The sequence below is a fragment of the Nuphar pumila genome, chromosome 17, assembly GCF_984573655.1.
Source record: "Nuphar pumila chromosome 17, dmNupPumi1.hap1.1, whole genome shotgun sequence".
Taxonomy (NCBI): domain Eukaryota; kingdom Viridiplantae; phylum Streptophyta; class Magnoliopsida; order Nymphaeales; family Nymphaeaceae; genus Nuphar; species Nuphar pumila.
In genome coordinates this window covers 15,326,949-15,340,367 of record NC_143265.1, presented here as the reverse complement: position 1 = coordinate 15,340,367, position 13,419 = coordinate 15,326,949, and the positions used below count along the sequence as shown (strand labels likewise).

Genomic DNA, 13,419 nt, shown 5'->3' with positions numbered 1-13,419 from the left:
GGGGAGAACAAGGAGAGAAAAAAATCAGCAAAAGAGCGAGAGAGAGCAAGGGAGAGAGAGAAGAGAGGGGAAAGAAGGAGGGGGGGGTGAACTCTAATATGGAAAAATGTCTCCTCTTGCTGCAAAAGTTGTATTTATAATGCTCTAATTAGGTTAAAATAGATTTTTCAAAAAGAGTCTAATTTTTTTTTATAATTTCCAAAACAAGGTCTCTTATGAAAAACATGTTTTTCTAAAAAAACATGACTTCCTAAACTAATTAATATTGACTAATTCAAACCTAACCTAATTAAAATATAATTAAAAAAATCTAAAACTAATAAAAACACTAAAAACGTAGCTTTGAAATACATGATTTTTTGATAAATTCAATTTCAATATAGTTTCTTAAAACTAACAATAAAAATGGGGTTTTAAAGTAATTTTTTATTGGATCATGCATGAAATAAGATGAATAAAAGTGCAAAATGTATGCAAGATTAGTCTTAGAAGTCACTTTCGTAAAAGATGAATTGACAAAATTGCAGAGTGAGTTGAGAGCCATTGAAGCTGTCCTTAGAGACACTCAAACCCAAGACGTGATCCACCTGTATAAGATCAAGGTTGACAGTGACAAACAATAACAGACAAAGGTATGCAGGTTTCTTCCATCTTGTTTTCAATGCTACAATGTCCCTTTCCTCTACAAAACTGCCAATGAGCTGAAAAAGATTAATCAGAGGCTTAACATGCTTCACAACCAAAAAGATCGTTACGAGCTTGAGGAATGGGCAGGTTTAGGCAAGAATATAAGCAAGATGTGGGGTAAGAACGGGGAGACTGCTATGTTCATCACTGAGTCAAGAGTTGTTGGCAGGGAAGAAGATGAAGAATTGGTCTCCAAGTGGTTGATGGAAGAGCCACAAGAATTAGAAGGGAAGCTTTCCATTATAGCAATCGTTGGTATGGTGGGACTTGGAAAGACCACCCTTGCAAAGAAGCTCTACAACAGTAATGTTGTGAAAGAATATTTTAAAATAGGCATATGGGTTTGTATATCGAAAAAGCCCAAATCGTTGGACCTCTCAAGGAAGATATTGGAGTATGTTGGTGGCAAATAGAGCGACGCTGACAAGTTCACCCGACTGAGTTCTTTGCATTCAGAGATAAGCAACTATTTGAAAGACTAAAGGTTTCTGCTTGTTCTTGACGACGTATGGGATCACCATTGGTGGAGTGAGTTGAATGGTCTTTTGCAAACTGGTGGATCTGGGAGTAGGGTCCTCATCACCACTAGAAACAGGAACACTGCAAGGAGGATGAAGGCATCTCGAATACATGAACTGAAATACATATCAAAGGACCAAAGTTGGGCATTGTTCCTGACAGAGGCACTAAGGAAAAAAGGGTGAGAGAGAGAACTTGATGGAGTTAAGAGCATCGACAGAGATATCATGAAGAAATGTAAAGAGTTGCCTCTGGCTATAAATGTAACAACCCAATCCGGGACCTCTCGAGCTTAGGTTAGTAGAAGTTAGTTCTCAGAGGAAAATTTCTCTAACAACCTCAAAAACCATTTTTATTTTTATTTTTATTTTTTATCCAATAACTGAAGCTCCATACACCATTTACAATGTCAAAACCATCCAAATACAACTATCATAAACAGAACCTACAGTTGCAACCAAGAGAGAGAGTGAGTCTACAACCCAGTAAGATTCCATTTACAAATAGATACAACCGTTAGAACTGTAGTGATCTCTAAGCTCCTAGTCTTAATTTAGTTTTCTAATTATACACACATGTTTATAAATTTGATCCCCCTTTTAACCGTATTTCTATCATCATTTTCAAACTCATGCTCTACTCTAATCGGTTATTTCAGACATAACCTCCTCGAGCGTAGCAACCCATGTAGACAACTTAGAGTCTACGGTGTTGGCTAAACATATGAATTACTCACAACAACATAGTCTAAACAGACCTAGATTATGAACACAAATGCTGCAGCTTCTCGCCGGTTGCAAGCCTTGAGCTAAAGAGCTCAATCAGTAGCTAGCCGAAGAGCCAGGGTGGCTATACTTATCTCCAAAGTACTCAAGGACCTATGCTTGCCCCCAAGGTGTCTCAAGGAGTTATACCTACTCTCAAGGTTTTGTGGTTCATGCCACATCCTACATGTGTCTAGTTGGCAATGTTTTAACCCCTAAGGGTCACCTAGGAACGTCTTAGATATTCCTAAGGTATATACTTTAACAATGCCCTAGACCATGCCTCCTAGTAGAATTCTTTATTATGCTCTATGTGGTTATTCTATACATATTATTTTTTCAACATTCATATCTTAAAGTTAGTGTATTACACAATCATTACTGTATGTCCACTAACTACTTTTTAACACGTGATCACATATCAAAACTTTAAGGATAGCAATCCACCACAGATTTATTAAGTCATAACACTTACAATGCCCCTTTCAAAGCATAAGCATGATATTTTCAGGATAATTCCTACCCCAAAACTCTGGAACTCTACTCTCAATTCTTAACATCATACATCAATCTTATAAATGAAAAACTGTCATGATTTTCTCTACACAGGATATATTCATAATTAAATCATGCCATGAATAAAAAAACATGCAACATGTAATATCATATTTAAGCATCATACTGAACATCACAATTTATGGATCCCTAAGCATGCTAAACATTGTTCTATTCAAGATAAATAAAACTAGCATACTTAAAACACATGAAATTATATTGAAAGATGCCTATACCAACTATCATGTAATTTATTTCATTAAGGAGGAATTTACAAATGTTTACTTACCTTGAACGCTTAAATTTTTACTCTAAAGAAATACCTTAGCCTTCTCGCAAGTTTTGATATGAAATCAATGAATATCTCATTTTATCATTTACAGTATCATCTTTATAAAAATTATCAAAATACTCATGAGCTTAAATGCCAAACTTTGACTCTGTTATTTCAGAGTTTGTCATTACATCCCTTGCCAATGGATCCTACTTGAAGAAAAAAATCCAAGGATCCAAAAATCACTTGAATTTGACTTTGGGGTACCAAATTATGCCTTGTTTACTAATCAAGCATATTGAGGGCAAAATGATCTTTTTTACTTTTTGACCACTCACGGTTCCATGTAATGTTCTTCGATCTATATCACATCTTTACACTATATTTAATTTGTATTGAATTCCAAATCCAAATCCACTCTGATTTCAAAACTGATCACTTAGGTTTTTCAACTGTCATTCCAACTGGATCTTGGATCCAGTACGCTCAGTGTTGTGAAAAGAATTGAGGCATAGCGAGGTGCTCCACCAAAAACTGAGGCGAGGCATAAAGCGTAAGACTCATTTTTTTTGAAAACTTTAAAAAAATTATAAAAAAATATCTAAAAATACAAAGAAATAAAGAAATGCTTTATAGATGAAATAACAACCAATAAGAAACAAAATCTCAAATAAGTACTAAAAAATATGAGATTGCCATATAAAAGTAACTAAAAACTGAATATATCACTGGAAGATATATGAGATTAACCTACAAAAGTTAAAATATATGAGAGTATTCTAAAAAATATGAGATTAACATATAAAAGTAACTAAAAAAATAATTACATAACTAGAAAATATATGAGATTAACCAACAAAAGATAAAATATACTAAGAAGCCAATTACATAACTGGAAAATATATGAGATTAACCTACAAAAGTTAAAATATATGAGATTATTCTAAAAAATGTGAGATTAACATGTAAAAGTAACTAAAAAACTTATTACATAACTGAAAAATATATGAGATTAACCAAAAAAAGTTAAATTATACTAAGAAACTGATTACATAATTGAAATAACTGGAAAATATATAAGATTAACCTATAAAAGTTAAAATATATGAGATTATTCTAAAAAATGTGAGATTAACATATAAAAGTAACTAAAACCTGATTACATAACTGGAAAACATATGAGATTAACCAACACAAGTTAAAATATTCTAAGAAACTGACTATATAACTAAAATAACTGAAAAATATATGAGATTAACCTATAAAAGTTAAAATATATGAGATTATTCTAAAAAATATGAGATTAACATATAAAATTAACTAAAAAAATGATTACATAACTGAAAAATATATGAGATTAAGCAACAAAAGTTAAAATATATTAAGAAACTAATTACATGACTGAAATAACTGAAAAATATACGAGATTAACCAACAAAAGTTAAAATATAGTAATATACTAATAAACTTATTACATAGCTCAAATAACTGAAAAATATATGAGATTAACCTACAAAAACTTTGTTGATTATGTCTCAAAAATCTTGTTGTAATTTTTTTTTTGCGCCTCAGGCTTGTGCCTTGAGGCACAGAGGGCCGCACCTCAAGGCGAGGTGCGCCTTTTGCCCCTCAAGGCACATTTTTGATAACACTGGGTATGCTGGATCCAAACTTTTCGTGATGGTTTGACACATGTATGGCATCTATGCTGGACTGTCTTGGATTTTGACTAAACCCCACTAGGTCCACTTAGTTTTGAATTCACTTGGGTGTTCGTGATCCAATTTGCATTTTGGATCCAAACTTGCGTCTGGTTTGTATTGAAAAAATCGAGGTCTTTGCTATTTCAATTTTTCTACTACACCCATTCAAATCCACACACACACACACACACACACACACACACACACACACACACACACACACATATATATATATATATATATATATATATATATATATATATATATATATATATATATATATATATATATATATATATATATAAAGTTTGGGTTTGTGTCGGTCTGACCTACATCAAGCTCGACTTGGTCTGGACTGAGTTGGTTCGCAGAAACAGACCCGACTTGGTCTACCCTCAATATAGTTCGGGCTCAGTCTGTCAAGAAAACAGACTTGACTCAGTCTGTCTAGACTTAGTCGGTTTGGTACGAAAACAAACCTGACTCGGTATGTCCAGACCGAGTCGGTCTATCACAACCAAACAGACTTGACTCGGTCCGAACAGACCAAGTCAGTCTGCCAAATACGGGGAAAGGAATTTCCCCTTTCCCTCTCCCACTTTCCATTTTCGTGGGAGGGGGAGAAAGGGAAACACTTTCCCCTCTTCCCGTAACCACCCCAGACCTGCATAACAATAAAAGCTGTGATGAGTGTGTTGCATGAGAAAGAAGAAAAAGGCTTGTTTGGCAAGATGTCACTGATTGCCCATTCTGGGCTTGGAAAGGCATAGAGGGTCAAGATTGTTGGTATCGCTGCATAGCGATTTGCAGTACTCAAATAGCAATTTGTGATAAGGCGCTTCAGGCGCTTCGTAAGTTGTGAAAGACGTTTAGTCTTTTCGCATTTATTGCGGGTCTCGTTCTCTATTTAAGGGATGAATGCGAGAGAGTGAGAGTGTGTGTACTTAGAATATTTGTGAAAGAGCGAGAAACTCTTTCTAGGGCACCGAAAGGGTGCAAAGAGAACAAAGAGCAAGAAGTGCTGCTACACTTCTTTCAGGACAGCTTTGTCAAGCTGGTTCTTCAGATCATTTGTTCATTGTTCTTCAGTGAGGTATATCCTCTTGTTTATTTGTTACACCTTGTGTGTTTGTAAGGCTTATGCCTTTTGGTCACTCTTGTAATCTTTGTTTTAAGATAGTGGAAGGTGCTGACCTATTGGTCGCCGTGGACGTACCTCAATTTAGAGGGAACCACATAAATCATTGTGTGTTGTTTTTGTTTCCGTTATTGGTTTGGTTTTTATATCTCTTCCACTATCATCGTCATATTGTTTCCATCGATTCACACTTATGGGGAAAACTCGATCCGTCTGTTTGTTTCTGCAAGTCTGTGTTTTATCCCCAACATCTGGTATTAGAGCTTTTGGTTCATATATTTGTGTGTGAAGTCATGGAGAATAATGTTGTTGGTCGGATGATTAGTTTGAATGACACAAACTAGATGATATGAAAAACTAAGATAGAAGACCTCTTAGTTTGTAAAGATTTGGATGGACCCATAGAGGGTATCAGCTGTAAACCAGAAGAGATGAAAGATGACGAATGGAGAAAACTAGACCGAAAAGCAGTCAGTTTCATTTGACAGTGGATAGACGAAAGTGTCTTTCATCATGTCTCTACAGAAACTTCGACGCATGGTCTTTAGACCAAACTAGAAAGCCTTTACGACAGAAAGACGACAATGAATAAGGCCTTTCTATTTCGAAATCTTGTAAACCTCAAGTATAAAGAGGGTAGCTCTATTGCATAGCATTTGAACGATATCAAAAGCATTGTGAATCAACTGGCCACAATGAAGATCACTTTTGATGATGAGCTACAAGCTTTGTTATTCCTCAGTTCCCTTCCTGAGAGTTGGGAAACATTGGTGGTTACAGTTAGTAACTCTACACTTGGCGGAATGATAACTATGAGCCAAGTTACCAATAGCCTGCTGAATGAAGAGACCAGAAGAAGGTTATCAGGTGCTGCTTCTACCTCCGAGGCGCTTGTGATTGAAAACAAAAGGAGAAGCAAAAGTAAGAGCAAGACTCCGCACTTCCGTGGCAAATCCAGAGGCCACTCACACTCGAGCTCAAAGAAAAACGTCAAGTGTTATTATTGCCACAAGAAGAGGCATATGAAGCGGGAGTGCAGAAAGCTCAAGTTCAAAGAGAAGAGCAGAAAAAAAGCTCAGAAGAAAAGCAGGGTGCCACAACCACAGTCACAGATGGAGAGCTCATGGTTGTCTATGATGACACAAGCATAAATTTGAGCGGTCAGGAGACCGATTGGGTGATTGACTCCAGAGATCATTTCATGTTACCCCACAGACTGATTTCCTCACTTCTTACTCGCAAGAAGATTTCAGAAATGTCCGAATGAGAAATGAAGATGTGTCGAAGATTGTCGGCATAGGCGACATTTGCTTGGAAACAAGCATTGACTGCAAGTTGCTGCTGAAAGATGTGAGGCATATATCAGACATCCGACTGAATCTGATCTCTACCAGAAAGTTGGATGATGACGACTACAACAACACCTTCAGTGATGGAAGGTGAAAGTTAACCAAGGGTTCCTTGGTGGTAGCAAGAGGAACAAAGGCTTGTTCCCTTTACACTTTGCAAGCGAAGATCTGCAAAAGTGTTGTGAATGCTGTGAAGACTTACTCGTCGACAGAGTTATGGCATAGAAGGTTCGGGCATATGAGTGAGAAAGAGTTGCAAGTTCTGGTCAAGAAAGAGCTCCTGGCAGGCACAACAGGTACATCTTTGGAACCATGTGTCCATTGCTTTCATGGTAGACAAAACATAGTTTCTTTCCATAGAAGCATTGCATCTAGAAAATCTCATGTTCTAGATCTCGTACATTCTGATGTGTGTGGACCTTTGAAGGTCAAGACACTTGGTGGTGCACTGTACTTTGTAACTTTAATTGATGATCACTCAAGGAAAGTCTGGGCTTATACACTAAGAACTAAAGACCAAGTTCTAGATGTATTCAAGCATTTTTAGGTCATGGCTGAAAGAGAAACTAGCAGGTAGTTGAAGTGTGTTCGCTCAGATAATAGCGACAAATACCTTGAGCCATTTGATCAGTATTGCACCAATCATGGCATCAAGCATGAAAGGACTGTGAGGATGACACCTCAACAAAATGGGGTTGCTGAGAGAATGAATCACACCATTCTTGAGAGAGTCAGATGTTTGTTGTCACACTCTAAATTGCCAAGATCTTTCTGGGGTGAGGTAATGAGGACAATAGTTGATCTTATCAACTTGTCTCCTTCTATTCCCTTGAAGGAAGATGTTCCAGAGAAAGTTTGGACTGGGAAAGAACCTTTTTATGAACACTTAAGAGTATTCAGCTGCAGAGCCTTTGTTCACATTCTGAAGGAAGAAAGGTCCAAGCTTGATCCAAAAGCCAAGCAATGCATATTCCTTGGCTATGAACATGAAGAATTTGGCTACAGGCTGTATGCCCCCGTTGATAAGAAGGTGGTCAGAAGTCAAGATGTTGTCTTCTTGGAAGATCAGACCATTGAAGACATTGGTGAGTCTGAGCCATCAGAGTCCAGTAAAGGTGATCTTGTTGACATAGATCCCCTTGATTCACCGACTGTTCATGATTCCGTGGAGGAGATGCCACCTCTTCATGATGATGCAGAGGAAGAAAGTGCTAAGACGGAAATTGAGGGGGAGCCAGCACCCCCAAGAGCCACTTTCTCAGACTCCGATAAGGAGGTCTACCAGGGCAAAATAGTCATCCAGGAAATACTCATCAAGTGAGTATGTGATGATTACAGATCAAGGTGAGCCAAAAACTTTTGAAGAAGTTTTGGAGGATGAAAACAAGTCTGAATGGCTTAAGGCAATGAATGAGGAAATGGATTCATTGCATGAGAATTACACCTTTGATCTAGTAAGGACACCTAAAGGGAAGAAGGTGTTGAAGAACAAATGGGTCTTTAAGAAGAAGACTGATGGTAACAACTCCCAACCTAGGTACAAGGCACGACTTGTAGTGAAAGGTTTTGCTCAGAAGAAGAGAGTTGACTTTGATGAGATCTTCTCACCAGTTGTGAAGATGTCCTCCATCCGAACTGTGCTCGGTAGAGCTGCAAGCATGAATTTAGAAGTTGAGCAGCTTGAAGTAAAATCTGCATTTCTGCATGGTGACTTGGAAGAAGAAATTTATATGGAGCAACCCGAGGGCTTCATTGACAAGGGTAAAGAGTACCTAGTCTGCAAGCTGAAGAAGAGCTTGTATGGATTGAAGCAAGCACCAATGCAGTGGCATAAGAAATTCGATTCTTTCATGACTGAGCATGGATATTCAAAAACCTCCACAGACCATTGTGTGTTTGTGAAGAAATTTTCAGATGGTAATTTTACCATTCTCTTGCTTTATGTGGATGACATGCTAATTGTGGGCCAAGACATCAGCATGATAAGCAAGCTGAAGTTGGAGCTGAGTGAGACCTTTGCCATAAAGGATTTAGGTCCAGCAAAGCAGATTCTTGGGATGTGAATCGTTCATGACAGATCACATGGGTTGATCTGGTTATCACAAGAAAAGTATATCAAAAAGGTTTTTGAGAGGTTCAACATGGACAAAGCAAAGCTTGTCAATTGTCCACTTGCCGGCCATTTCAAACTTAGCTCAAGTCAATGTCGTGCAAATGATGAAGAAGGAATCAAGATTCAGAAAATTCCCTATGCTTCGGTAGTAGGTTCATTGATGTATGCTATGGTCTGTAGTCGACCAGACATAGCTCATGCTATTGGAGTTGTTAGTTGATTTTTGTCAAATCCAGGGAAGAAACACTGGGCAATAGTGAAATGGATTCTCAGATATCTTCAGGGCACTTCAAAGTTGAGTCTGTGCTTTGGAAAGGGTGAACCTATTCTTGAAGGGTTCACAGATTCCAATATGGCTGGTGACATAGACAATAGAAAGTCTACTTTTGGGTATTTGGTTACCTTTGCAGGGGAGCAGTTGCATGGCAGTCAAAATTACAGAAATGTGTAGCTCTCTCCACTACATAGGCTGAGTTTATTGCCATTACTGAAGCCAGCAAGGAATTGTTGTGGGTGAAAAAATTCTTGCAAGAGTTAGACTTGAAGCAAGAAAAGTATGTTCTTCACTGTGATAGCCAGAGTGTGATTCACTTGAGTAAGAATTTCTCGTTTCATTCAAGATCAAAACATATCGATGTTCGATATCATTGGATTTGAGATGTCTTGAATGAAAAATTGCTGCAATTGGAGAAAGTGCATACTGATGACAATACATCCGATATGCTGACAAAGTCATTGCCCAAGGAAAAGTATGAGAAATGTTGATTCCAAGTAGGAATGGAAGAAGCTTCCTCATAAGTCGGGAAGGGGGAGAATTGTTGGGTTTCCCTCCTTATTAGTACCACTGCAGTCTCTTTCAAGCACGTCACCTGATCTTGTTGAGGACATTTTTCGTATTCGCTGGATAACAATTTGTAGAAGTCCTTTCAACTGAATAACGATTCAGCTGTTTCGAGTTTGTGGATCAGCGATTTGTGGGTGATGATTTGCGGTTAGTGCTTGGAGCTGTGTAAGTCGAATTCGGTATCGCTGGATAGCGATTTATGACTTCAGCTGGAAGTCGGTTTGTGATATTGCTGGATAGCGATTTGTGGCTTCAGTTGAAAGTCGGTTTGTGATATTGTTGGATAACGACTTGTGGCTTCAGTTGAAAGTCGATTTGCTGGTATCGCTGGATAGCGATTTGTGGCTTCAACTGGAGGTCGGTTTGTGATATCGCTGGATAGCGATTTGTGGCATCACTGGATAGTGATTTGTTGGTATCGCGCATAGCGATTTGCAATACTCGCTGAAATAGTGATTTGTGATAAGGAGCTTCATAAGTTATGAAAGACGTTTAGTCTTTTTACATTTATTGCGGGTCTTATTCTCTATTTAAGGGATGGATGAGAGAGAGAGCGAGAGAGGGAGAGTGAGAATGCGTGTACTCAGAACATTTGTGAAAGAGCGAGAAACTCTTTTTAAGGCACCGAAAGGGTGCAAAGAGAACAAAGAGCAAAAAGTGTTGCTACACTTCTTTCAGGACAGTTTTGTCAAGTTGGTTCTTTAGATCATTTGTTCTTTGTTCTTCAGTGAAGTATATCCTCTTATTCATTCGTTACACCTTGTGTGTTTGTAAGGCTTATGCCTTTTGATCACTCTTGTAATCTTTGTTTAAAGATAGTGGAAGGTGCTGACCTATTGGTCGCCATGGACGTACCTCAGTTTAGAGGGAACCACGTAAATCATTGTATGTTGTTTTTGTTTCCGCTGTTGGTTTGGTTTTTATATCTCTTCCACTGTCATCATCGTATTGTTTCCATCGATTCACACTTGTGGGGAAGACTCGATCTGCCCGTTTGTTTTCGCAAATCTATGTTTTATCCCCAACAAAGATGATGTCCTTCCTACAATTGCATTTAGCTATATGGACTTGCCTCTCCCCTTAAAGCAATGCCTTGCATACTGCTCCATATATCCGAAGGATTTCAAGATGGAAAGGGAAACCCTACTTAGACTATGGATGGCTGAAGGCTTCATTTTGAATGGAAGAGAGTTAGAGGACTTTCATAAAATGGAAGGAGGATGATTAGATATGGAGGATTTGGTTGAAAGTTACATGGAAGCTTTGGTTGGTCGTTGCTTGATCCAAGCTTAAATATATGGGTGAAGTTTGTGTATACAAATTGCATGATATTGTGCATGATTTTGCTCTGCACATGAGAGGCCAAGCACGCTTCTTTTTTTCTAAAGAAGACTTGCTCTTTTAAGTTGTTGTGCAAAGAAACAAAGCTGCGCACGTTGATATTGTGCAACATCAAATATTGTCCCTCCATGGGTTTTGTTGGTCCTAAGTGTTTAAGGGTGCTAAACTTGAGTGGAAGTACAGGTATATCTGAATTGTCGGAGTCACTAGGAGATTTGTTACTTTTGAAGTACATAAATCTCTCTGACACAGGAATCACCAAGTTACCTAAGTCAACTATTAAGCTTCGTGATCTACAGACATTAGACCTTCGTTTCAGCAAAATAAAAAGGCTTCCTGAAGGAATTTCACAGCTGAACATAAGACATCTTGACATAAAAGACACGATTGAACTCGAATATTTGCCAAAGGGAATTGGAAGGCTGACCTGCTTGCGGACATTGAATAAGTTTTTGGTGGGTAGTCAAGAAATTGATGGAAACAGTAGCAGTATAGAGGAACTGGAGGATCTGAACAGTTTAAGAGGAGAATTGGTCATAGAACATATGGAAAGAGTTGAAAATGGAGAGCAGGCAGCAAAAGCCAATTTAAAAGAGAAGAAGCACATGCAGAGCTTGGTAATCTTGTTAAGTGAAAAGTGAAGAGTTTAACGAAGAGTCTGTACATAAAATACGGGTTATATATGAAAGCCTTCAACCTTCAGAGGGCCTTAAAAAGCTCGAAATAAAGGATTATTGGGGTGTAAGGTTTCCTACATGGATGAACTACACCACATACTGTTGTTTGGAGGAAGTCATTTTACATGGATGCAATTTCTTAGAATACTTGCCCAATCTAGGACATCTACCCAATCTTGCTAGACTCAAAATAGAAGGTGCTGAAAGGGTTAGAATCATCAACAATAGCTTTTACCAAGAAGCTAGTGACTATGGTGGTGGTGAACAAGTTGGATTCCACAAACTTGAGGAATTAACATTGTCAAGTTTTGACAGCTTGGAGGAATGGCCATTCAGCACTCAAAGAGAAACAATGTCTCCCCTCCATAGGTTAGAAGTATCAAATTGTCCAAAACTAAAGAAAATGCCAATTTTTCGAGCCTTTGAGGAACTAAAGCTAACTCATATAGACAATTTGGAAGGATGGTCAAGGAGGGAAGGAGAGAAGATGACATTGCAATATCTAAAGAAGATGGTTATTAAGAAATGTCCAAACTTGAAGCATTTGCCTGACTGCCCCTTATTGGAAGCACTGACTATTTCACACTGTGAAGCATTGGTTAAGTTGCCATATTCACCTGCTTTGACAAGTGCCTTTAATTCACAACTGTAGCCAATTGAAAGCCCTGTGGGATGCAACTCATGAGTTGCAGAACCTCAAGGAGTTGGAGGTAGTTGGCATTAAGGACTTGGCTTCATTTCCAGAAGGCTTGCAGCATCTGCCCAGTCTGAGGTCTCTAAAAGTTGATGATTGTCCAAAGATAACTTTGTTACCAAATGGGTTGCAAATGCTCACAAAGCTTAGGAGATTGGCAATAAAAAATTTGCCCCAACACCATTCCTTGCCGATCACATTGCTTGAGAACCTGCGAGAATTACAAGAATGGACCTAGGGTCATTTCCCAGTCCGGTATCACAGCAAGTTGAGAGCGTTCTGCAATACTTGGTAGTAACAAGACTCAGGTGTCTGAGAATAAGAAGTTTTCCAGAACTGGGAATGGAGTGTTTCCAGGGCTTACTGCAGAACATGAATATGCTTGCAGAGTTAGTCATTGAGGATTTCCCCATGCTGGTCTCCATAGTAGATGTGTTGAAAGATCACCCCCCCAATCTACGGTTTCTATATGTTGGTTGCTTGCCAAACTCTTCTAGGGATCCATATGGAATGACTAAATCTCTTGCTTGCTCTTTGGTCATTGATTTATTGGAAGTGAGCACAAAGCTGAGTGGGTTGCAATACTTGAGAAGCAGGGTGGATGTTCTAAGGAACAGGGTATTGCCAGATTTAGATTCTTTGCTGGAATGAGTACAACACCTCCAGTAGCTTGGACGCTTGGATATTGTAGGAAGCCCCACGCTAACCCATCTACTGAAATGGCTGGACAGATTCCCCCAGCTTAGATCACTGTGCCTTGA

General features: G+C 38.4%; 1 protein-coding gene across 1 annotated transcript; it reads left to right on the top strand.

Annotated features, from left to right (window-relative positions):
* Positions 1–797: 797 nt before the first annotated feature.
* LOC149811703 (putative disease resistance protein RGA4) lies at positions 798–11,928 on the top strand. Its single transcript, XM_089992901.1, has 8 exons — positions 798–1,081; positions 1,172–1,387; positions 6,383–6,561; positions 7,112–7,285; positions 8,093–8,306; positions 11,005–11,136; positions 11,197–11,212; positions 11,437–11,928. Exons 1-8 carry the CDS (start codon positions 798–800, stop codon positions 11,926–11,928), a joined length of 1,707 nt encoding a protein of 568 aa, XP_089849027.1.
* The last annotated feature ends 1,491 nt before the right edge of the window (positions 11,929–13,419 follow it).